This window comes from Dipodomys ordii, unplaced genomic scaffold (genome assembly GCF_000151885.1).
Source record: "Dipodomys ordii isolate 6190 unplaced genomic scaffold, Dord_2.0 Scaffold152, whole genome shotgun sequence".
In the NCBI taxonomy this organism is placed as follows: domain Eukaryota; kingdom Metazoa; phylum Chordata; class Mammalia; order Rodentia; family Heteromyidae; genus Dipodomys; species Dipodomys ordii.
This window is the reverse complement of record NW_012267368.1, coordinates 480,403-506,031: the sequence shown is the minus strand read 5'-3', so window position 1 is coordinate 506,031 and position 25,629 is coordinate 480,403. Positions and strand designations below refer to the sequence as shown.

General features: G+C 41.4%; 1 protein-coding gene across 1 annotated transcript in view; it reads right to left on the bottom strand.

The window, feature by feature from the left end:
* The window catches only part of Bckdhb (branched chain keto acid dehydrogenase E1, beta polypeptide), a 168,314-nt gene extending 143,378 nt beyond the window's left edge, over window positions 1-24,936 (bottom strand). Inside the window, exons 1-2 of the mRNA XM_013032267.1 lie at window positions 24,863-24,936; window positions 22,207-22,275 (exon numbers count right to left, since the gene is read on the bottom strand). Of these exons, the coding sequence (XP_012887721.1) occupies window positions 22,207-22,275; window positions 24,863-24,926 (133 nt within the window). The 5' untranslated portion in view covers window positions 24,927-24,936. The remainder of the gene's footprint in view (window positions 1-22,206; window positions 22,276-24,862) is intronic.
* Between the last annotated feature and the right edge of the window lie 693 nt (window positions 24,937-25,629).

The window sequence follows — 25,629 nt, the reverse complement described above, 5'->3', positions numbered from 1 at the left end:
TTTTCTCCTCTGATTTATTCCCTGTGGTCACTGTTTCTGATTTTGGTACTCTTTGTCTTGTACATAAGTTTATCTGATTCAGGAAAGGGAATGAGAATCAGAGAAACAGTGGACAAAGGGTGAACCAATGCAACAGCAATACTCACTAGATATTAGGTTGGAATGAATTTTACCACTTGCGGGGGGAGGAGGGGAGGGGAAGTGAGAGGGAGGGAAAGCAGAAGAAAATGAGGGAGGGGGTAACACTGTTCAAAAAGAAATGTACTCATTACCTCAGTTATGTAACTGTACATCACCCCTCTGTACACCACCTTTTTAATGACAACCAAAATGTTTGAAGAAAGAAGAAATTGAGGGACAGAGGTGTTGGTGTTCATCTACAGTACTCAAAGGTGGAGATGAGGAGACAAGTTAGAGGCAAGCTTGTGTAAAATAATCAGTGACACTTTGTTAACAAGTTAGCTATGTTGGTTGCACACCTGCTGCAGTGCACGCCTCTCTCCACAGAGAGGTGTGACAGGAGGATCACAGTCCAAACCCAGCCCAGGCTGGAGATACAATCTCAAAAGGAACGAAAAACAAAATGAAAGAGTTGTGTGCATGCCTCAAAAAGAGAGAGCACAGAGAATATCCTGCATTAAAACATCAATATAAACAAAGAAGGGGAAGGGGCTCAGAATGTAGTTCAGTGATACAGTGATTGAGCATTTGCTTAGCATACTCAAGGCTCTGGATTCAATCCTTAGTACTGGAGAAATAACCATGAATCTTTTAAGCATTTTTAAAAACAAAGTGTCCCTGGAGGGTTTGACAGGGAAAAGCAAGGGTAAGGGTGACATTGTCCAAAACTAATCGTATTCATTACCTGACTTATGAAATAGCAACCTTTCTGTACATCAACTTAATAATAACAATGACATTTTACTTTTAAAAAACTAAAAATAAGCCAAGTACTGTTGGCTCATGCCTGTAATCAGTTACTCTGAAGTCTGAGGTCTGAGGATCACAGTTTGAAGCCAACCTAGACAGGAAAGGCTGTGAGACTCTTATCTCCAATTAAATCACCGAAAAAGCTGCTTTTGCTCAAGCGGTAAAGCATCAACCTTGACCAAAAGGAGCGCAGGGACAGCACCCAGATCCTGAGTTCAAACCCCAAGGCCCATACCAAAGAAAAAAAGGAAAGGAAAAATTTGTTTGATTAACTGAAAAAAAACAAAGGTATTATTGGGGAAATTCTTTCATTTGAGTGAATTTCTGAATTAAAGAGAATATGGAGGGGCTGGGAAGGTGGCTCAGTGGTAGAGCGCTTGCCTTGCATGCAGGAGGCCCTGGGTTCGATTCCTCAGCACCACATAAGCAAAAAGAAAAAAGCCAGAAGTGGCACTGTGGCTCAAGTGGTAGAGCGCTAGCCTTGAGCTGAAGAGCTAAGGGATAGCGCCCAGGCCCAGAGTTCAGGGCCCACGACCGGACCCAAAAAAAAAAAAAAAAGAGTATATGGAAAACGCTTCTACATTATTTCTCTTGGTGAAAACAGGAATTCAAAGCATTACCTATACAAAATTCACGAGGGGTAAAAATATGTTCCTTCAGTATAAAGGGAAAAACAGGCAGACATTCAATGAAATAAGTTCATTATCTTCAAAAATTATAATTAGGCATGAAAAAATAGCAAATAGAAAAATGTGGTAATTACTAATTACAAAAATCATAAGCTTCTAAGCACTATCAAAGCCTTTCACATGGCTCTCCCTTCTTCAAATAAGGGATCTGTCTTTATTTAAGTGGTGTGTCCACAGTGCCACAGACAAGCGTGGCACCCCCAACCAGTGCCCTTCCACTAGAAAAAAAAAATCTTTCCTAAATTGCCTGTCACAAACTACTCCACTCACAAATGCCAAAACATCAAATTAGACCCTTAATTATCTGGCACCCCAGCCACAGATACAAAATAGTTTTTAAACATGTAATCTGAATGTAATAAGTCTTTGTAGACAATGTCCTAGACTTCCCTCAGATGTTTCTCCAAAAAGCCGAGGCAAATAAGACAGCTTAACTTTCACAGTCTGTGACCCAGTTACCAACAATGAAAATCCTCTTTAAAAACAAAGTGATAAAAAAAAATGGTCAAAGATTTAATTGAGAACATGTTTTGAAAGACCATGTTTGCTTCAAATTTTGACCCAATCATTAACTACACAGCAAGATAGCACTCTTGCTCAGTAGAAATGTCTACACTTCTAATCTCTAAAGGCAGTGTAAACATCCTGACGCTGAGGAAAGAACTAAGATATCACTAGTCACAAAGTGCCACTTTTTATACAATCGACTTCTATGAGAAATGAGTGGGCACATGTCTATAATCCCAGCACTTTTGAGGCTGAGGCAAGAAGACCTGCCTCAGTCAAGACTGGACTGAATAACATAAAGACTCTGTCTCAAAAATAAATGTTTTCTTGAGTTTCACAAAGAAGTCTCCATTCAATATGTCAGTTTATGGTATAATGTATCTTGATCCATAGCACCCCTTCCATCATTCTCTACACAATTCTCAAAAAAAAATTTTTTTTAAGGGACAGAGGTTAGGGTACGAGAAATAAGTAGTTATAAAAGATACAAAGCAAAGTTAAGTCATCAAAAATCAATTTAGAATCATGGAAATCTCCAATTCTAAGATTTTATCAGTCTTACAGTTAAGCAACTGATCTTTCTTGGCAATGACAGCATAATCCAAAAAAAAAAAAAAAATTGCCAGGTACCAGTGGCTCATACCACTGAGTAATTCTAATTACTCAGGAGGCAGAAATCACATTTCAAAGCCAGCCCTGGCAAGGAAGCCCATGAGATTCTTATCTCCAATTAATCCACAAATAAAAGCCAGAAGTAGAGCATTGGCTCAAGTTGTAGAGTGCTAGCCTTGAGCAAAAAAAGCTGACCATGATAGACACATGCACATGTGCCCATGCACACATGCGGGCACATGCACACACACACATACACACATACATACACACACACACAAATGTTGACTTACAATCAACATTTCCTGCTTACTATTCTCTTGAAGCTAGAAATAATAAGGTTTAAAAAATAGGATTTTTTAGTAAATTATAAAAGAAATCTTAAAGGATAAAATAATTTGGTTACATAAAATTTTGGGTCTTGTTTGCCAAGAAATTCAATTACTATTAGCAATTACCAGATGAAAATATTACTAAAATATGGAATGTTGGAATAAAATTATTTCAAAATGAGCAAAGTGATCCGCTTACCACAAATTAGATAAGATCTTTACTGAATGACTTGTGCGCCAGGAGGGGAATGAGTTCAGAATATAATAATAAGAAAAAAAATATTCCAAGCATGCCCTTCTAATCTTACTAGCTACAAGGGATTATATCAAACTTCCAAATCACCTCTGGCCACCACTAAAGTTCTAATTCTGGTCAACTGGAAAAAAAATCACTTGGAGCGAGACCCCAGTGGTTCACACCCATAATCCTATCTACTCAGGAGACTGAAATCCTAGGATGTGGTTCAAAGACAGCAGGAAAGTCTATGAAACTCTTATTTCCAATTCACCACCCAAAAAGACCAGAAGTGAAGCTGTGATTCCAGTGGTGGAGTGCTAGCCTTGAACAAAAAAAGTAAAGAACAGAACCCAGGCCCTGAGTTCAAGACCCAGTAATGGCAGGGGAGTGCACACGCGCGTGCGCGCGCACGCGCGCACACCCACACACACATGCAAATCACTTGATACAATCTACTTTTGCCCATTTGCACATTATGTACTTGCCTGTGTACAAGACAAATGTACAGGGGCTGGGAAGGTGGCTCAGTGGTAGAATGCTTGCCTTGCATGCCTGAGGCCCTGAGTTTGATTCCTCAGCACCACATAAGAAAAAAGAAAAAAGCCAAAAGTGGCACTGTGGCTCAAGTGGTAGAGCACTAGCCTTGAGCTGAAGAGCTGAGGGACAGCGCCCAGGCCAAGAGTTCAGGCCCCACGACCGGACCCAAAAAAAAAGACAAATGTACACAAGATGTAGAGATAAATGTAACAAGTGATAGATAGATGAGACCTTTGCTGTCTGCAAGCAGCTTACAATGTGCCAGGTACATAAGTCACATGTAAATGTAATGGGAAGCACTATTACAGAGAATGGGAGGAAGGTCCCAAGGAGATGACAGGTTGATCAGGGCTGGCCTATCCCAGCAGGGAGGGAAAGTTTTTCAGGCTTGAAAGAATCAGAATTTCAGGAAAGACAAGGATTGAGGCTGAAGTTTGATAAGTAGAAGAGGGATCCGAAGCCACAGAGCAGGAATGAAAGTGCAGATTCACAGCTGGGCATGAACCAGGAAGGCTGGAGAGAGGGGAGTAGAAACAGAACCGGAGGTGGGCTGTAGGAGGTTTGCTATATGGTCACTTCCTCATCGAGCAGTTCAAGGTTTAGGCTATGGCCACAGATGGGGTTATTCTGATTAAAATATGTTATGGGTGAAATCCCATGGTGAGACACCTTGGCACGATTAATATGCACTAAAAAACAAAACAGAGGAGCATCAAACAGACTCTGCTGGGGAGCAAGGTACCAGCAGGGGATAGTAGGGTGAATGGAGAGAGTGAGTATGGGCAGAATACTTTCTGTGCATAAATCAATGAAATCAGTTGAAATCATTTTAAATGGGGGAAGTGGATATATGAGGATGGAGAAAGGCAGTGATGTTGATGGGTACAATTTGTACATGCATGGAAATGCCACCCCACTGTATAACAAAACTATGCTGGCTCACGCCTGTAATCCTAGTGCCTCAGGAGGCTAAGATCTGAGGATTTCCATTTGAAGCCAGCCAGGGCAGGAAGGTCTGTGAGGCTCTTATCTCCAATTAAACAACAAAAATCCAGAAATAGAGGTGTGGCTAAAGTGGTAGAACACTAAGGGATAAAGCCCAGGCCCCAATCTCAAGCCCCAGAAGTAGTATAAATAAATAAATAGATAAATAGAAGAAAACCATCTATTTGATTTTTCCTGGGGGTGCTGGGGGCGGGGGAGGGGGGGTTGAAGAAGGACAGGCATGTCGCTCAGTGGTGTAGCATTTGCCTCCCATGTACAAGGCCCTACCTTTGCCAGCATGAAAAATAACTATTTTTTTCTTAATATCCTTAAACCCTTAAGAGATTAAGTCCAAATGTAGAGAAATATACACTAACTAAAAACTTGATCTCTCAAATAAATAATGTATACTTAGCTGATGGTGAATAAACAGATTATACACACAAAAAAAATGAACACAGAAAGAACCTCTGAATAAACATATATCTACTTCATGGTGGGTGAATACATAAACCTGAGAGGCAGATTTTCATCATCCTTGTGATGGCAGCTGGAATTTAAGGGTGATCCATCCACATTTTTCATTTTAATCTTCCTTCATTTATATGGAAATGAGCATGTTTCCTAAAACATAGCTGTACCTCGTGTCTACGTCAACAGCGGAGCTCAGAGCGCACAAATCCCCCAGCTGATGGCCTGCCAGAGAAAACTTGGGCCAGCATCTCCTCAAACAACCTGCGTCATCCACTATGAAGCCGTCAGTTCCCATTAACCTGGCTCGCTTTATAAATAGCCCATATCTCCCTATCTAAACAGGTTGGTGCCCTTTTCTCAGAAGCAAAAGGAACATGACAAAGGAGCAGGAAAAAAAAATAAATGAGCTTTCCCCTTTGTAAACAGGAGAAGGTTCACAGTAACCCAATTCTACATGCAAACTGAAGAGCTATGAATAAAATAGAGCTTAAGACAATGAAGAATCAGAATTCCGTGGAAAGTACACAAGATCCTCAAACAGATCTGCTCTTTTTAAAGTATCTGTCAGTCTCACTGCAACCAGGACCCTGGCAAGGCCTACCTACATTCAGAGCCCACAAACATCAATACCCCTGAACCATGGATGCTTGATCAAAAAGAAAACCAATCAGATTTGAAAAAACAAATTATATTATTATCCTCTAAACCTGAAATGCTTTATAATTTTTATAACATCATCATTTCCTATGCTAGTTCCAGACATTTCTTCCTCTACAATCGATGAGAATCAACAGATCCTCCACATCACTGCAACCTAATTACTTGTATACCACACTCTCTGGTGCCCACTCCAATGTACAAGCAAATACAGAACCAGAAAAATGCACCAACAGAACTGACTGAAAAGTAAGAAGTACCTGCTAGAGACATGACAGTAATTCCATTAATGCATCCAACTATTAATATTCCACGGGGTAGAAAACCTGACAGGCCCATACTAATTTCAGGTACAATACATGTGAACTCATGTGTGTATGTACACACAGATACCCATATCAGCTGAATGGTTAACAGATACCCACATCATCTAAATGGTGAACAACCTCATTCAAAATAGTGTTAGCTCAGTGATATCTCAAACAATCTAACAACAGATTTCATCTCAATTCAATACGCAAGGCACAATCAAAAGTAAGGATTAACTTACACAGAGTCATAAGCAATCAAAAAACACGACAAAGTTGTTCTTGTATACACAGTTAGAAGAAGTCCCTTCACCCTCACTCACAACAACTTTAGAAAATTCCATGAGAAGGCAATCTCAATATGCAACACACTTCCTACGTCAGCTAAATGAATCACCACCTTATTTCCTTTATTTGTACAAATCACTAACATCTGGCTTCAATTCTGCCATCAGTGTTTGGCACCATTATGGGAGTCAGAGGGAGCTATGACAACAGATTATATGCCTAAATTAAAACATGGTAGAAAAGAAAGAGAATGAGCTATAGATGCAACACTGTACAGAGACACATGAGGTTGGGGAGGAGCCCCCCTGAAGAGATAATGGCTGTGAGGAAGATGTACAGGGTCTAGAAATGCGGGCTGGACAGGAAGCAGAGGAAGGACTTTCTGAGGGACAGGAACAGGGCAGGAAAGGCAGCAAGAATGGATGGAATGAGGGTACTGCAGGTGTACTCAGGAAAGGGGCAAAGATGGAAGCTGTGAGTAAAATCTAAAAGCAGATCACTTTAGCTCTTACCTACTAAGCTTAGAAAAGTGAAATGTGGGACAGGATTTGTGAAGGAAGGAAGAACTGATTGTAGCTATATTGGGGGAAAACTGATTATATATATATATATATATATATATATATATATATATATACAGACTAGACTAGGAAGGAGAGTGAAAATCAACCCAATCTATAGGCATCCATATCAAAAAATAATGAGGTGAAGGGACCAACGGTGAACAAATGCAGCAGTGGTATTCACTGGACACTGTGTTGAAAATGAACTATACAACTTATGGGTGGGGATGGAAGGGGAAAACTGGGATACATCGAGGGAGGGAATGACATTGTCCAAAAAGAAAATGTACTCTTTAACTAACTTACGTAATTGTAACCCCTCTGTACGTAATTGTAACTCCTCTGTATGTCACCCTTATAATAACAATTAAAAATAAAAAACTTTTTTTTAAAGTAATGAGGTCAGGCTGAGTCTGGTGGTACCTGCCTGTAATTCCAGGAATCGGGAGGCTGAAGCAGGAGGGTTTTAATTTAAAGGGCAGACTAAGCTACATAGCAAATTCAAGGCCAGCCTGAGCCACATTGCAAGACCCTAAGGAAGGGAGAGAAAGAAAGAGAGAGAGGAGAGAAGGGAGGGGAGGGAGAAAAGGAGGGAGAAAAGGAGGGAGAGAGGGAGGGAGAGAGGGAGAGAGAGAGACAGAGAAGGAAGGAAGGAAAGAAAGGAAGGAAGGAGGGAGGGAGGGAGGGTGGGAGGGAGGACATGAATTATTTTATTGACCATAGGGAAAATAATGAGAGAACATTCACAGTAAGACCTACAGAACTATCATCAGTGATGTTTTAAGTTAATGCATAAGTAAGTTTCAAGAGGCATAGCTTGAAAGTCACCATACAGAAGAAAATGCAAGTAGAACGCATTCCACATCAACCTCAAACTAATAAACATATGCAAGAGGATATGTTTCATCCGAAACAAAATACAGAGGTACTTTTTTAAGTGTCAGATCCATTTCTAAACAAAAGATGAGGGGAATTCCAGAAAGTATCATGGCACATCTTATTTGGCCCAAATTAGATGGCTAGCTAAAATAAAGTGGGTACCCAGCTTACCTCAGTGTTCCAAAATTAAAGGAATATATATTTATTCTATATGCTATTACCGGAGTTAGGCAGACCTCCTTGAGGTCTTCGCCTTTTCAGTTATTTCTGGCCCCATGGTTCCATGCAAATTGCTCTTATGTAGGTCAACAAGTAGCCATGTGCCTTCTAAAAACAAGCCAAAGGAAATGATTCAGTCTATCTTTCATTTCGTATTTTCACTCCTCACTATTGTCCTAGATCCTTTCTTCTCCATTGGCTTCACCTTTTTTTTTCCCCCTACCTGTCCTGGGGCTTCAACTCAAGGCCTGATCACAGTCCCTGAACTTCTTTTGTTCAAGGCTATTGTCCTGCCACTTGAGCCACAGCTCTGCTTCCAGCTTTTTTTTTCTTTTAATTTATTGGAGAGCAGAGTTCTCATGGACTTACCTGCCCAGGCTGGCTTTGAACAGTGATCCTCCCAGCTGCGGTGGTAATGGCTCATGCCTAGGCTCAACTTTTAAAGAAAAACGTTCCTACTAACTCTCCTCAGCTAGCTCTTCATCTCCCGCCTAGTCTTGGCTAGTCTTCCCTGCACTGCCACAGATCTGACTCTCGGATGGTTCTGTGCCTCCCACTGGTGTTGCAATCACCCCACATGGAAGGCTGGAGAAGTGGAAGTTCTTTAGGTTCCACCTGATACCAGTAAATCACCAGCCCTGGTTGTGAGTTCCAGGAACCTGTGACCTAACCAATCTTCTAGCAAATTCTGAAGCATGTGCTGAGGTTTAAATCCCCGGCACCTGGCCATCTCCTCCTCACTGTGGAGCTCACTGCCTTTCATGTCGGTTCCTCCACAGACCAGAGGTGTGGACTAAGTTACTAATTTCAACATAGCACTACTCTCCTTCCATGACTGCATTTGAAACGCATGAGCCTCTTTCAAGCTGAAAAAATTAAAAGACCTCCAATGTTAAAAGATATACATTCTATTACTCGAACTGGTACCAAAAAAAAATTTGTAAAACTAGCCAACAACTTTTTGTATTTACTTATGGAACATATATACCACATAAAACCACCCCACACAATGAAGATTACTAGTCCACTTCTTCTAAAATAGATCCACAGTGCTAGGTTGTCACAGGAAATTGATGTCTCCGCCTCAGGGTCATCTGAAAACCTTTGACAAAGTCCTTAACCTCTTGGTGCTCGGTCTCTACATTTAGTAAACTGGAATAACAAGAGAATTAACTTCACAGAATTATGGGGAGTAGATGAGTCACTATAAGGTTCCTTTGTGTGTGTGTGTGTGTGTGTGTGTGTGTGTGTGTGTGTGTGTATGGTGTGTGTGTATGTATGTGTGTGTGTGTGTATGGTGTGAGTGTATGTATGTGTGTGTGTGTATGAGTGCATGTACACGTGTGCCCTGTCACCGGGGCTTGAACTCATGGCCTAGGTACTGTTCTTGAACTTTTTGCTCAAGGCTAGCATTCTACCACTTGAGCCACAGCTCTACTTCTACATTTTTAATGGTTCACTGGAGATAAGGATTTCACAAACTTCCTGACCAGGCTAGATTCAAACAGCTAAGCTGTTAGCAGCTAAGCTCTGAGTCCCCCATATATATGTCCCCCATATATGTAAAGTCCAGAGAGTACAAGGCTGGTGAAAAAAGCATTGTAAAGGTTTTCTGCTAGTATCATCATCATCATCACTATGAATATTATCATATGATGTACCATGGAAGCATAGTTTCTACTGCCAAATGTTACTCACAATTCACTCCCTGGAGTAGACTTACTCCTCTAATAAGGACAGAACTCCAGAGCTTTGTTTGTGAACAAAAGCACACAGAATAAAGAATGTATTTCCCACCGGGCGCTGGTGGCTCACATATTTAATCCTAGCTACTCAGGAGGCTGAGATCTGAGGATTGCAGTTCAAAGCCAGCCCTGGGGGGCAGGGAAGTCCATGAGACTCTTATCTCCAATAAACCACTCAGAAAACCTGAAGTGGCGCTGTGGCTCAAGTGGTAGAGCGCTAGCCTTGAACTGAAGAGCTGAGGGACAGCGTCCATGCCAGAGTTCAGGCCCATGACCAACCCCCCCAAAAAAAATGCATTTCCTGCTCCCATACAGCTACATAGCTTTTCCAGAGTTCTCTCGGGATTCTGCCAGGTGGTACAGAGAAGTTAGAGACCTGAGGCATTTTTCCAAAGACGTTCAACTGATTCTCCTTATTCTGGAGCCTCAGTCCCTTTGTCCCTATTCTCACAAGTGCTGGACCTTGCCAGTCCTGAATGCGGGGGCAATTCTGGGATGTAAACCAGGATAGTTCTTGGCTATCCATCATTGATTGCTTGTTTTCCCAAGTCTGCTAAGCCCTCTACCTTCCAGCTTCCAGCATAATCCTATTGTTCCCACTTGACGTAGATTTAGACACCTTTGTGTGTGTGTGTGTGTGTGAGTGTGTGTGTGAGAGAGAGTGTGAGTGCACAGGCACATATATGTGCACCAGTACTGGAACTCATAGCCTGGGAGCTGACCCTAAGCATTTTCACTCATTGAATCACACCTCCACTTCTAGGTTTTGGTGGTTAATTGGAGATAACAATCTCTCGGATTTTCCTACCTGGGCTGGCTTCAAACCATGACCCCTGAAGTAACTAGGATTACAAGTGTGAGCCACAAGCACCAGATTTAGGTTGTAGAAGGAAGAGCCCTGGACACTTCTTAATGAAGTTTGGAAACGGAGCAGAAGCAGACACCTCCACTCGATGACGCCCTTTTCCAGAGGTCTCAGTGCCTTTTTCGATTAAAAACTCCAAATGTACCATTTTACTTCACTCTCTGTTCTTTTAAATTCTGGACTACATGAAAGCAACGAAATGTCCTGGCATTTCTTACATCCTTTTATATGGTTATTTCGATCTTGTGCTATTTTACTCCTTAGGTAATTTTGCTTTGGCCAATATATCCAGTATACCAGGATTTCCTTGAAGGCAGAAACAACATCTTAAAATTTTTAGTACCCCTAGAACAGAACTTCTCAATCTTGGCTGTACATTCAAATCACCTTGGGATCTTTTAAACTCTAATACTATGGTCACACCCCATACCCGTAACCCACATCAGTAATACTGCATAAGAGCCAGACTAGGAAGCAGGGCTGTAGAGCATGATAGTTGTCCGGAGACAGATTCTGAATATTTACCCCGTATCTGTACTCACACAATGGTGAGGTATCTATATGCCAACAGTGGCATGACCAACAAGTTCTTAATCCTAATAAATGGGTTTCAAACCAGAAAAAGAACCTGAGTAATCCCAGAATACACAACAGAATAGACAAAGTTCAATGGTGTTGCTTTCTACTTATTAGACAATTCTGCATTATCAGTTACCTCCTCCCACCTTTCCACTTGACAACGCTAAGTCAATGCCAGCCTTCCTTCTGTTGAGTGTACTCAGTCCAGTCTGTAACTGCTCTCTTATTGGTTCACTCCTCTGTTGAGTGTACTCAGTCCAATCCGCCACTGCTCTCTGATTGGTCCACCGCTTGCATGCATCTGGCCAAGCAACTGTAGTACATGCTTGAGGGGAACAAGGTCTATCTGGAGTAGCCACCTACCAGTCCTGCAGAAGCTATAAAACTAACCAAATAAACAAAACTGCGTTGCCAGGCAGCAGAGCTCCAGAATATCCACACAAAAGGAGTTTAGGAGAATCACCTCTGATGAGACTCTGCTTTGTTCTCATAACTCAATGTTGCTATGGCCCACTGACCATACTCCCCTAGGAGGAGCCTTTCAGGCAATCTCCCTACTCCCACCCATCCCCATCTCTTGGGAATCTTATCAAGATCCCTATCCCTGAGCTTCTCTCAACAAAACTTCACCCCTGGCCTTATAAGGTGCAGGACCTTCTGCCTCAACTGCAAAGACATCACAAACCCCAAACAGGACCTTCTGCTACAACTACAATGACATTACAGTAACATCCAAAACTCTCATACTCGACTACGTTTAAACCCCAAACACCCACACGCTCCTCACTCCTTGCATCTTCAACTCTGTTTTGTGCTACTTGGAGCCCCCCTCAGCAATGCTTACATCCTGATCTGATCTGTTGAGGCCTCTGTCTGTCTTCTTCTGTCCTTTTGTCCGCTTGATCTTTCCTAACAACCTCCAGTTGGAAAGGAAAGCCAGAGAGCAGTGTTAACCTCACGTCTTCGCAGCAGGTCTGCAAAGGAGGAAGATGCCAGGTGGTTTGGAAGAGGTGATGAAGGTAAGAGTCTCCACAAGCTTCCTTGGAACTGCTATGTCAGCAAAGGCAGGGGCATGGATGCACACAGCACACAGCACTGAACCACAGACAGAAGCCTCGTCATTACTGTTATGTTTTGAGCTGCTCATCGGAGGACGGACATCAAAGTTTACTTATGGCTGTGCAGAGTAGTGACCCAAAGAGAAAAATCATGGTAAGATATTGACCAACTGTTAAACCCTCCAGAAGAGGGATTCAACAAGAGAAAGACAGATTCCATGTGGTCAGGAAGGAAGTGAACAGGTCCAATACTAAGTACAGGAATTTCCATAGTCACACAGAAAGCACAGACGATTGACCCCAGAAGGGAACCTGCAAAGGTAAAGCTAAGTAAAGAAAGCTTGATACCACAGACTTTTTCCCAATGAAAGCTGTGTGGATGCCATACACTTACTTCTCAGAGTGAATCATACCTGCTCTCTGAGCTTTACTTTCTTGGATCATGGGGACCGTTCTATGGGGAAATGGGAGAGAGACGTAAATGATGAGAACACTGGTACTGTACTGCCATAGGAAAAACCTGGCAAAATAAATATTTACCAGCTAACGATCACTTAGGCCGGAAGAACTGGGATATCAAGCTTTTCTCTTTGTATAGAGAAACTCATATACTAAGAACATAGTTCAAATAACCTTGGATGTACAAGCACAGAATGATTAAAAGCTAAATGTCCCAAGGACAGACAGGTTCAACAGAATCTTTATTCAACAAAAGAAAAAGTGAACGCAATGTTGTGGGTCTATACTCCCAGAATTTAAGAGTCTGAGGCAAGAGGACCTAAGTGCAATCTATAGCTTTGGCTAAAGACTACAATCCTGCCCCCTCAAATAAATAAATAAATAAGAAAAGGAGAAGGAGGGAAGGAGGAAAAGAATGAAGGAGGGGAGGAGAAGAGAAGGAAAGGGATGGAGGGAAAGACACAGAAGAATGCCTTCTCCAGGCAAATCACTGAACTGTGTAAATAGGACTTGGGAAATTCGTAGAACTTTATGAAAGTTTTCTCTTTAGTGAGTTTATTTCATTTCACAATCTTTATTTCTTCCTTTCATAAAAGGAATTGAAATATTTCAGTTAAGGCTTCCTTCTGCATTTTGAGGACCTTCCACTTTTAAAAAAAATTAAAATTAAAAACAAAATGCTGCCACAAGCCAGTAGGTCATGCCTCTAATCCTAGCTACTCAGGAAAGTGAGATCTGATCATAGTTTGAGGCCAGTCCAAGCAAAAAAGTCTGTGAAACTCCTACCATCAATAAGCTACCCTTAAAAAGCCAGAAGTAGAGCTATGGCTCAAGCAGTAGAGCACTAGCCTTGGGCAAAAGAAACTCCAGAACAGTGTGCAAGTCCTGTTCAAGCCCCAGAACTATCATTTAAAAAAATAATAATTAGGGCTGGGAAGGTGGCTTGGTGGTAGAGTGCTTGCTTTGTATGCATGAGGCCCTGGGTTCGATTCCTCAGTACCACATAAGCAGAAAAAACAAGAAGTGGTTCTGTGGTTCAAGTGGTAGAGTACTGGCCTTGAGCTGAAGAGCTGAAGGACAGCACCAGGCCCAGAGTTCAGGCCCCACGACCAACAACAACAACAACAATGAAAAGACAGAAATTCATAAAGGGTATTCATGGTCAATAAACACAAAAATAGGTGTTAATGTCAACTAACCTCAGGTCTTTGGTATACATAGGTACTGATCTGTATTTCTTGAGTTTTATGAATAATAAAGAAGACCCTATTACTTAAACAATAATAATAATTTTTAAAAAAACAAAATGATCCCGGGTTACTGGTGGCTCCAGCCTGTAATCCTTGCTGTCTAAATGCTAAATCTGAGGATCATAGCTCAACACGTGCCCAGGCAGAAAAGTCAGTGGGACTATTTCCAATTAACCAGCAAAAAAAAGTCAGAAGTAGGGATGTAACTAAAGAGGTAGAGTACCAGCCTTGAGCAAAACACCAAGCAAGACTGCCAGCCCCAGAACCAGCACACACACACACACACACAGCCATAAATTCAGTGCATCAAACATTTGACTAATAGAGAATGTAATACTATGTTTTGAGTGTTCCCTTTTAGCTCAGAAACAAGTCTCTTTGTATCTGTTCTCCTCTATTCTGGCAAGGCCCAGAAAAGAGGAAGAGATGGGTTAAGTGAATAGTCTGCCCAGAAATTGAAAAGAAATCCCTTATTACTGAAGACACGAGTTTCCAGGGGCCAACACTCATTACAGAACAAGAATTCTTTGCCTAATTTACTACTGGCAGGATGCCACCGCTGCTGGCTGGTGGCCAGAGGACCTGTGGGGACCATGGCAGGATGCCACCGCGGTCACGCACTCCGTGGCTAATGCTACCTTTGGGTGTAGCCACTCACCAGGAAACTGAAAACTTTTGGTCCAACAAGTTTCCCAAGTGATTTCTTAGCACATAGTATTTGCCAGTCTTTACCTAACGGACCCTTCATCAGCTCTGCCAATCAAAGCAAATGAGAAAGCTATGTGTGCTCCATAGGAATGGAAAACAAAGCAGCATGCTCCAGTCCTCCAGGACTGCTCCGCAGGCGATGGTCGGCGACTATCCAGCAACGACAGGAATGCTGGCCCTCACGCAAGGCTGCCTGCACCGGCTACTTCTGCCCTCACCGGAGGATTACTTTCTCCCTAATGAGTTTAACAAGTAAATCAGTATGTGATTTTATAATTATGTTAAAGGCACAAAACAGTGAACTTCCAGCATAGAATTAGAGGCATAGAGCATTAGCCGTCTAGTAACATGCGCACTGGAGGTGAACTTCCTGAGAACGTGAAGTAGTGACTTCATCAGCTCAAGTGGTGACAACATCCACTCAAAGTCATGCTGCCCTACAGCTTGACGTGACCATTAAGCACGCAACTTCTAGAAGGAAGGACATCCCAGAATGAAATTCAGCAGAGCCAATGATCAGCCTCAAAGTGAACCAATTACGATGGGAAGGTGGGTAAATGCAGTCATAGTATTTGGTCACTTGAGGGAAGGGAAGGGAGGGGTGGGAGAGATGGGGAGAGCAATGGAAAGGGTGACACTGATGCACTGTACTCATATACTGATATGTTGAATTAAAACTCATTTGTGCAATTAAAGATAACAAGAATTATGTTAATTAAAATAATGGCAATAAAAACTTTTTTAAAATAAGAAAAAGTTTAAAAACAGGATGGGAGAATCCAGACATTACAGACCAGTCTCAACAATTCTACAAAAATCATCCTAGGAGATCTAAACTTGCTATAATTAATGATACTCTTCACTAGCTAAATTTTTTTTTTAATTTTCAGGAACTGGTTAAACTGATATCATCAAGGAAGGCTGAGAACTGAAATCAAGGAACATATAATGTTACTGAAAGAATATTTGCAACTAGCCTAACTTACACTACTCTTTTAATCTCCAAAATAGTATTAATAGTGAGTCCATTTTGAATTTTACTGCTTATGACTTCTCTTAAAAAAAAAAAAAAAAAAGCTGGTGCTAGCCTTCAGAAAAAGAAGCTCAGGGACAACACCTAGGCCCTGAGTTCAAGCCCCAGAACCAGCACCAAAAAAAAAAAAGAAAAAAAAAGGAAAACAACTGTGACAAAAGTAATCGCAAATGATTAAGAAGCACAAAAGCAACTATTTTTGACACTTCCACCACACCAGAGCCAATACCAGAACATGAAAATCAAAATGGTAAAGACTAGGCCAGGCACTAGTAGCTCACACCTTTAATCCTAGCTACTTGGGAGACCAAGATATGGAGGATCACAGCTAGGGAACAAAAACTCAACAGAATTTTAGGATTGGGGACACAGTCCTGACATATGACATTCAATCTGAGTATTTGCAAACTATTCTCAGCATTCCTCTATCACTTACCTCATGTCAGTGAATGTCATTTGATGTGGAATATCTCTTCAAAGTTTAATAGACCTTTGGTTTTTATTTGTTTATGATAGACTTTGGTTGGATATTTGGCAGGTTGTGGTGCTGATAAAGCATCAGGAAGGTCAGGGTAATTACATTAAGTGACATCCCACTCTTTAATTGTAACATTCATATTAATTATTGACCAATAGAAATTTAAGTTTTATGCACCCATTCTCCCACAATCTACAGCTGCAATGAGAAATTTAAAGGAAGAGAAACAAAACAGCCTTCCATTTGGATCAAATCAGTAGCGATTCTTAATACATAAAAAGTAATCACTAGCTTCAGTGAGCAAAATTAGACAACTGTGACAAATAAAATAATTAGAAATGACCAGGCACCGGTGGCTCACATCTATAATCAATCTAAACTATTTAGGAGGTTGCTATCTAAAGATCACAGTTCAGCCTGGGCAGGAAAGTCCATGAGATTCCAATTAAGTACCAAAGACAGAAGTAGAGCTGTGGTTCAAGTGGTAGAGTGCTAGCCTTGAGAGAAAGAAAAACCCAGGGTAGCACCCAGGCCATGAAGTCAAGCCCCTGGATTGGTACAAATAAATAAATCCACTGTACACTAGCTGAAGAAATAATAAATATTAAAGAAAAAAAGTCTGTTATCATTAAAGCTATCTTCTATTCAACCCTACTGCAATGAAAAAGACCTTCAGAAGACTAAGCCCCAGATTCAGCAACATCTCTATGTGGATATGTGGCATGCGACATATTTGAAGACAAAAATATTTTTTAAAAATCTTTCAGGGGCTGGGAAGGTGGCTCAGTGGTAGAGCGCTTGCCTTGCATGCATGAGGCCCTGAGTTCGATTCCTCAGCACCACATAAGCAAAAAGAAAGCCGGAAGTGGTGCTGTGGCTCAAGTGGTAGAGTGCTAGCCTTGAGCTGAAGAGCTGAGGGACAGCTCCCAGGCCCAGAGTTCAGGCCCTACAACCGGACCCAAAAAATAAAAAAATAAAAAAATTTAAAAAAATAAAAATCTTTTAGTACTTGTATCTTTGTTTTCTCCATGTTGTTGTTAGTATTGTTTGGCAGTAATGGGGCTTGTTCTCAGGGCCTCAAATATGTTATGCTAGACTACACCACTTGAGACACACACACACACACACACACACACACATGTCCTTTTTTGGTTCAGTTATTTTGGAGACCCTCATCAGACTAAGATTCTCTTACCTATGCCTTCTTGGTAGCTAGGACCACAGGTGAGCACCACCATGCCAAGCTTGTTAGTTGAGATGAGAATCTCACTAACTTTTTTCCCTCCTGCATAGTTAGGATTACAGATGTACACCAGCACAGCAGCTGGTTCTTTCCATATGTATTGCTCCTAATAAAAGTGTAGGTAATTTTATTTTTCTAAGTCTTAATTGTGAAGTTGAAAAAGATTTATGAATTTGTTTTGTGCCATCTGAAAATAATGACCAATAATATCATTTTTGTTCCCATCAATTTGGATCTAAGTCTAACTCTTGAAAATGTTGGTGCTAGGGCCAAGGTCAAAAAAAGTTGAGAAAATACTGACTTAAAAGGTTTTATGTTCCATGCAATGCTTATAATGTCAGAGAACACCTGTTGACAGCTCTAACATTGCTTGCTTAATCAATTAAAGGGGAAATATAAAAGTTAAAGCAAGCTGGGTGCCAGTGGCTCACACCTGTAAGCCACTCAGGAGGCTGAGATCACAGGCTTGTTGTTCAAAGCCAGACCAAACACAAAAGTCCTTGGGACTTATTTCTAATTAACCAGCAAAAGACTAGAAGTGGTGCTATGGCTCAAGTGGTAGATGGAAGACTCTACCTTGAGCAAAGAAGCTAAGGGGCAGAATCCAGGCCTGAATTAAAACTCCAGGACCTACACACACACACACACACACACACACACACACACACACACACACACACACACTAAGTTTCATTAAAACCCTCAAATTTAAAACTTACTATACTGAATATAGAGCTGTAGAACTGTTCTTTCATTTGTTTTCCTTTCTTTTTGGCACTACTGAGGATTAGAACTCAGAGCCTTTTACTTGTGAGGCAGGCACTCTACCACTTAGGCTATACCTCCAGCGCAGAGCTTCTTAAGAGAAAATGAAACAGGCCATGGTTCCAAAATGAAGTAACAAATGTTATATTCACAAACCTCTGAAGTCAAAGAGGATGGATGCAGGAGGAAATTATGTTTCTTTTTCATGACAGAAATAAAAGCAGAGAGCAGACATCCATGTGCAGCAGGAGAGGGCATCCACAAGACCCGTGGCTCTTCTTCCTTCACCCCACCAATGAGGACATGAGGCCCCCAAATACCGTCACATCACAGAAGAAAACTGTCCTTCTCCACATGCCTGTCCTAGTTTTCCTTCTTGATTTCAGCATGCTAAAGTCTCTGGCTTACACAATTTCTTTGAGGTTTACATAAGAAAATGAGTGGTTATATTTCTTTTCCAAGCTGCTATGAGAGCCAGCCTGTGGTATACAGGAATGGATGTAGTCATGGAGAAATCACAATGAAAGCCTGCAGGAAAGCAGACATTCCAGCCTGCAGATGCATTCAGCAATTTCCCTTCTGCTGCTTTTCTTACCTACCTTTCCTGCAATAAGTTAGGGCCAAATATAGTGAATAAATATATATTCACCAGTACAGTGTTGAAGACACTAAGACGCACAAAAACACACATACATACGTGCATGCGCACACACACGCATGCACACACATACACACACACACACACACACACACGCACATGCATATACATAGAACAGATTTTTGTATATCCAAAATGCATGTAGCACTCACCATAAACCCACACATTGCCTACAAATCAAATAACTGGAAGTGTCCTGTCCTCCCCGGCTTCCCTACAGGTCTCCCAACCCCAGCTATTGCTCCTGACCTACAGATCTCAACACCTACACAGCTCACAGCTAGCTGCCTTTGGTATTCTGTCAGCTGTTCCTTTCCACTTTCAAGCACTTGTATTATTTTCTTCTATGAAAGGACAGGAAAAGGCATGGAGAGCTATGCACAGCAGGACTGAACCTCACATCTCTTCCTTTTGTTGTAGCACAGCCCCTAATTAAGCTACCTCTTCTTTTTAATATTAAATGGTATTCAGCTTTCCAGGAGTAAGCCTGCAACCCTTCACATTCATTCTGCCTTCTGATGGGACATGAAATGTGTTGCCAGTTCTAGCTCTCAAGTCCAATTCCAGCAGCCTGGTCTCATTACAAAGTACATGCTGCCACCTACTGACCATGACAGCTCACAGGCCAGACTCATCCCAGAGCTATTGAATGCAACTATTCAACTATATCATGACGATTTTTTTTTTGACAGTCCTGGGCTTGAACTCAGGGCCTAAGCACCGTCCCTGAGCTTCTTTTGCTCAAGACTAGCACAATTCTCTTGAACCACAGTGCCACTTCCAGGTTTTTCTGTTTATGTGATACTGAGGAATTGAATCCAGGGCAAGTACTCTACCACTAAGCCACATTCCTAGCCCCTCATTGTGATTTTTTTGCCCTCAGTTTTAATGTATACTGACATGCCCAAATATGGCCCAGAACAGTGTATGTATGTGTGTGTAAATGAATAAACATCCAGATAGAGAAAATTTAAAACCTACAACTAGGGCAGTAAGAATGGGAAAGAAGCAGAGTAAAGACAACTTATAAAGATAAAATGATAGGACTGACTACATCTGATGTGTACGGTAGTTATCTCTGGAAATACATAACCGATTTTTATATTCCTCTTGTGGTTTTCAGACTTCCCAACATTTTCTACAATATATGTGTATTTCTTTTTAAATAGTAAGTATAAGGATTTTCTAATTTTTTTAAAGATCTCAAAGAATTATCAAAAAAGAAAACTGTCTGGTCAACTATCTCAACTGAGAATGCTCAATGACAACCAGGATAAAACAAGGGGACTGGAACCAGAAACTCAACTTGCTATGACTAGAAAAGAAGAACAAGCTAAAAGTTTTCATAAGGGAGATGGAACATGACACGGCCTCTTAAACTTCAGTACAACATAACCCCAGAGGCAGAGCACAAAGAAAAGGGACAATGATTTTATAAAACAACTCCTGAAGGCTTTGTTACTCAGGTTGGACACACGGGAGCATGACAGGGTAGGGGTGGAGGTAAGAAATTAGGGAGATGTCACCTCCTCTTACCCATCAGCACAAATACTTTGCTCCTTATAAGACTGAGAGAAGATGGCTGGGAATGTGGCTTAGTGGTAGAGTACCTGCCTAGCATGCATGAAGCCCTAGGTTTGATTCCTCAGTACCACACAGTGTGGCTCAAGTGGTAGAGTGCTAGCCTTGAGCAAAAGAAGCCCAGGGAACATGCCCAGGCCCTGTGTTCCAGGACTAGCGAAAAAAGAAAGAAAGAAAGGAAGGAAAGAAAGAAAGAGAGAGAGAGAGAAAGAAAGAAAGGAAGGAAGGAAGAAAGAAAGAAAGAAGAAAGGGAGGGAGGGAGGAAGGAAGGAAGAAAGGAAGGAAGGGAGGGAGGGAGGGAGGGGGAGGAAGGAAAGAAGAGAGGGAGGGAGGGAGGGAAGGAAAGGAAGAAGAAGAAGAAGACAAAATAAAAAAGAAGAAGAAGAAGAGGAGGAGGAGGAAGAGGAGGAGGGGAAGGAGTGGAGGAGGGGGGGAGGAGGAGGAGGACGACGACGACGACGACAAAATAAAAAAAAATTAACAGTAAGGAATAGAAAGATATTCCTTCACAGGCCAAAAGGGTGGGAGCTATAGAATGGGCCAAAATGCATGCAGACAGTGCTAAGACTAATGAAGTCAAAAGAAATGAATAAGAGCAAGAGGTAAATCAATCACTCACCAGGGAAAAGATGCAGAGAGGCAGGATGAAACCCACAGGTCTCCCTCCCTCCTGAACATAAAATACTACCTGCTAACAGAAACCACAAGGTAGAATCCTGAACTGGAAAGATAACAGGATGGAGATTGGCTAAGACACCAAAAGTTCTTGGTGGTTAACTTAAAGTCAGTCTAGCTAGGTCAGAAGGATCAGTTACGTGGCCAAATACAAGTCTAAATTGTGCTGTAAAGTTAGTTTTTATGGTAGATATGATTGAGTTTAAATTCATAGCTTTGAGTAAAACAAATTTACACTTTAAAATGTGAGTGGGCTCCCTTCAATCCATTCAAGGCTTTAAAAGAAAAGATTGAGATATCTCTCTCTCTCTCTCTTTCTCTCTCTCTCTCTCTCTCTCTCTCTCTCTCTCACACACACACACACACACACGCGCGCGCGCAGAGAGAATAAGATATCTTGGTCTCACTCAAATCTGAAACATAAAAACCTTACTTGAGAATCCAGCCTGCCAGCTCTCCCAAGAGACTTCCCAGCTTCCACAATCCCAGGAACCAATTCTTTACAAAGCAGTTCTATCCCTTCCTCTCCAGCAAAAACTACTATCTGCTAAAAGAAACCAAAAGGCAGAATCCTGAACAGGATGGATAAACAGAATGGAGACTGGCTAAGGCAGGTAACAGTAAGACACCAAAAGTTCTCAGATGAGTGGCATGATAGTATATGTAGCAAGGATTGTTTTGGAATCTATGATGAGTCTAACATTAACTACATCAGAGAATACTAGAGTCAGAACACACTGAGAAGTCTCAGCCAAAAAATTCTGCAGACAAATGCAAGGAGAAAAAAAGGAGGCTATCCACACAATAATAATACAGCAGGTGAAAAGGCTTAAATTTTCAAGATCTTTAAGTAAAGGTTCTATAGGGATATTGTTCAATAGATTTAACTTACCATATTTGTCCCGCAAGCCAACAGTACATCTAAAGACTCCACCAAAGGCAACATCTTCACCAAATATTACTGAAAAACAATGTTTCAAGAATATATTTTATGTGATATTCTCTAAGTAATACTAACAATATGAAAAAAGTAATTTACTATTTACATTTGAAATCCCAAAACAGAAATAAAGGCCTTATAAAGTAGTATATGCCTGTAATCCTAGTCACTCAGGTGGCAGAGATCTGAGTATCATTGTTCAAAGTCAGCCTGGGCAAATTTATCTCCAGTGAACCAAAAAAGCCAGAAGAGGAGGTATGGCTCAAGTGGTAGAGTACCAGCCCTGACTGAAAAAGCTAAGGGACAGTGCCATGCCCAGGCCCTGAGTTCAAGCCCCATTACTAGCACAAAAAGAAAGGAGAAGGGAATGGGGCAAACTCTTTCACACAAAAGTGTATCAGGCATAGTAGAAAAGAATGTGGGAACAGAAATTAAGAGGAATTCTATACAAAATCAAGGAAAACAAATCCTAAAGTACTGACCACCAAACTCTAGCTCCACAAACACACTTGATAGTGTTGTGTACCCCTTGGAAAATAACACTTTTTAAATTTTTATTCCTCTGGGTCGGCCATTCTCAGACAGCATTCAAACAAAATCAAGGCCCAGTCATCCTTTAGTCTAGCCCTTATATCCCCCCACACACTCACCCTAAAAGCTTACACTTTCACCTTCAAGGTGAGGATTCTCAAGAGAAAGTATAGTCACACACACACACACACACACACACACACTTTGTATACCCAAGTAGGTCTATATACAAAAAAGTAACAGATTTTACAAAACAGAGTAAAATATTCTTATATCAGTCATTTATAAGATGAAGATTAAGTTGCCTCTATTAACTATTCAGAAATACTAAAATTGAGGGCTGGGAAGGTGGCTCAGTGGTAGAGCGTTTGCCTTGCATGCATGAGGCACTGGGTTTGATTCCTCAGCACCACATAAGCAAAAAAGAAAAAAGCCGGAAGTGGCGCTGTGGCTCAAGTGGTAGAGCGCTAGCCTTGAGCTGAAGAGCTGAGGGACAGCACCCCGGCCCAGAGTTCAGGCCCCACAACTGGACCTAAAAAAAAAAAAAAAGAGTCTCAGAAACACTAAAATTGATAGGGGCACAAAAAGTCTGACAAGTTGCATGACAATGTAAAGAAGTGGGAAAAAAAAAAAAAACGGTTGAAAGTATAGTAGCTCATGTCCATCATCCCAGCTACTTGGAAGGCAGAGAGATGGAGGATCACAGTGCAATACAGGCGAAACTTAAGAGACTCTCATCTCAATTAATACAGCTGGCCTCAGAGAGTACCGCCATCATTCCCCGTAGGCAGGAGGTGTAAATACAAGGTTCAAGGTTCAGGCCAGGCTTTCAAATAATGGGAGCCACTACAAAACAAGGAGAGTGAAAAGGGCCTGGGGCATGGCTCAGCTTAGCAAGGACAAGGCCCTGCATTCAAACCCCTATATTCCCCCCAAAAATCAAAACTGTTATAGATAAAGATCTATTTTTTTAAAAAAACATCTAATACTTTGTTTTCCTCTATGCTAGAAAAATCGAAATGCAGTCTTGACATTAATACATTAACTGTAAAAGTTAATGTAGCCATATACTGATGGCTCAAACCCATAATTTTAGGTGCTCAGGAGGCTGAGATATGAAGATCGAGGTTCAAAGCCAATTTGGGTAGACAAATCCAAGAGAATTTCCTCTCTGACTAACTAGCAAAAAGCCAGATGTGAAAGTATGGCTCATGCGGTAAGAGCACCAGCCTTGAATGAAAAGGCCAAGCAAGAGTGAGAGGCCCAGAGTTCATGCCCTAGGACAGGTCCAAAAGAAACATAATACAACGTGTTTTTCAGTTGGTGGTAGTGGTGGTGGTGGTGGTATGGTGGTGGTGGTGGTGGTGGTGGTGGTGGTGTTTGCTTTTGCTTTGGGTTTTTTTTTTTTCTTCTGGGAGGCCATAGAAAGGAAGGGAGGAAGGGTGAACAATGCAATCATGATATTCAGTATACACCATTCAGAAAAAGACCTATGTAAATTGTAGGCAGGGATGGGGGGGAGTGGAACTGAGAGAAAGGAAAAGAAGAGGTAACACTGTCCAAAAGAAAAAAAAAGAAAGAAATTTACAGTCTGGTGCCAGTGGCGTGTGCCTATAATCCTACCTACTCCGGAGGCTCGGATCTGAGGATCGCAGTTCGAAACCAGCCTGGACAGAAAAGTCCATGAGATTCTTCAATAAACTACCCAGAGAAAGAAATGGCACTGTGGCTCAAGCGGTAGAGTGCTAGCCTTGAGCACAAAGAGGCAGTCCCTGAGACAGTGCGTAGGCCCTGAGTTCAAGCCCCAGGACCAGCCCAAAAAAAAAAAAGTGTTAAAAAAAGAAACATACTCATTATCTGACTTATGAAATGGTAGCCCCACATTAATAGATACATGCATGAGCACTAATTAATAATGGGTAGATTAAAAATGTGTGAATAGTATAACCTTAATCATTTGATGATGTCTTTTAAAAAATGAAGCAGATAGAAAGTAAACTAATGAGCTCAGGGAAATGTCACAACCACATCTTCTGAAATGAACACACTAACACAATCAACCACAAATGGAGTTTACCTGCAGTAGGATCTGTGGCCAGGGAGTTATCCAAGGCGCTCGTGACTGCCTGAAAAAGATTCATTTTCTGAGTTTGTCCTGGGGGGGGGACAAAACAAAAACAAGATATATAATGTCATACCTGGTAGAAAAGTAAAAATAACCACTTTGTCAATAACTTGATTAAAATCAAAGTGCAAAGATAGGCGCAGAGGAACACGACTCAGTGCTACAGCTCAGCGGTAGAAAGCTTGCCGAGCAGGTGTGAGGCCCTGCACAGGGAGAAAGGGAAGGAATACATCACAGGAATTACTAGATTATTTACACTGAGGCTGGCTCTCTGGAGGATTCGAAAACAGTACAGTTTTCCAGACCTTGCTTAAAAGGCAAAACATACACTTTTTCTTTAAGCTGGTACTGGGATTTGAACACTGGACCTGGCACTTGCTCAGTTTGCTTTGTCAGCTGGCACTCTACCACCTGAGCCATTCTTCCAGCCCAACTTTTTGCTGTGTAATTTGGTAATGGGAGTTTCGTGGACTTCTCTGCACAGGCTGGCCTTGAATTATGATCCTTTGGATCTCAGCCTCCTGAACAGCTAAGGAAATAGTAGCACACCCTACACAAGGCCACTCATGCCCAGATAAAACATACAAATTAAGCAAATTACAGACACCTTTGTTCTTAGAAGGGGAATATAATCAAATAACTAAATGTGCATAGACAATAAAAATGATGGAAAGTTCTAAAAGGTATGAGTAAGAGCTCCCAGGGGTCTGGGAGTGCAT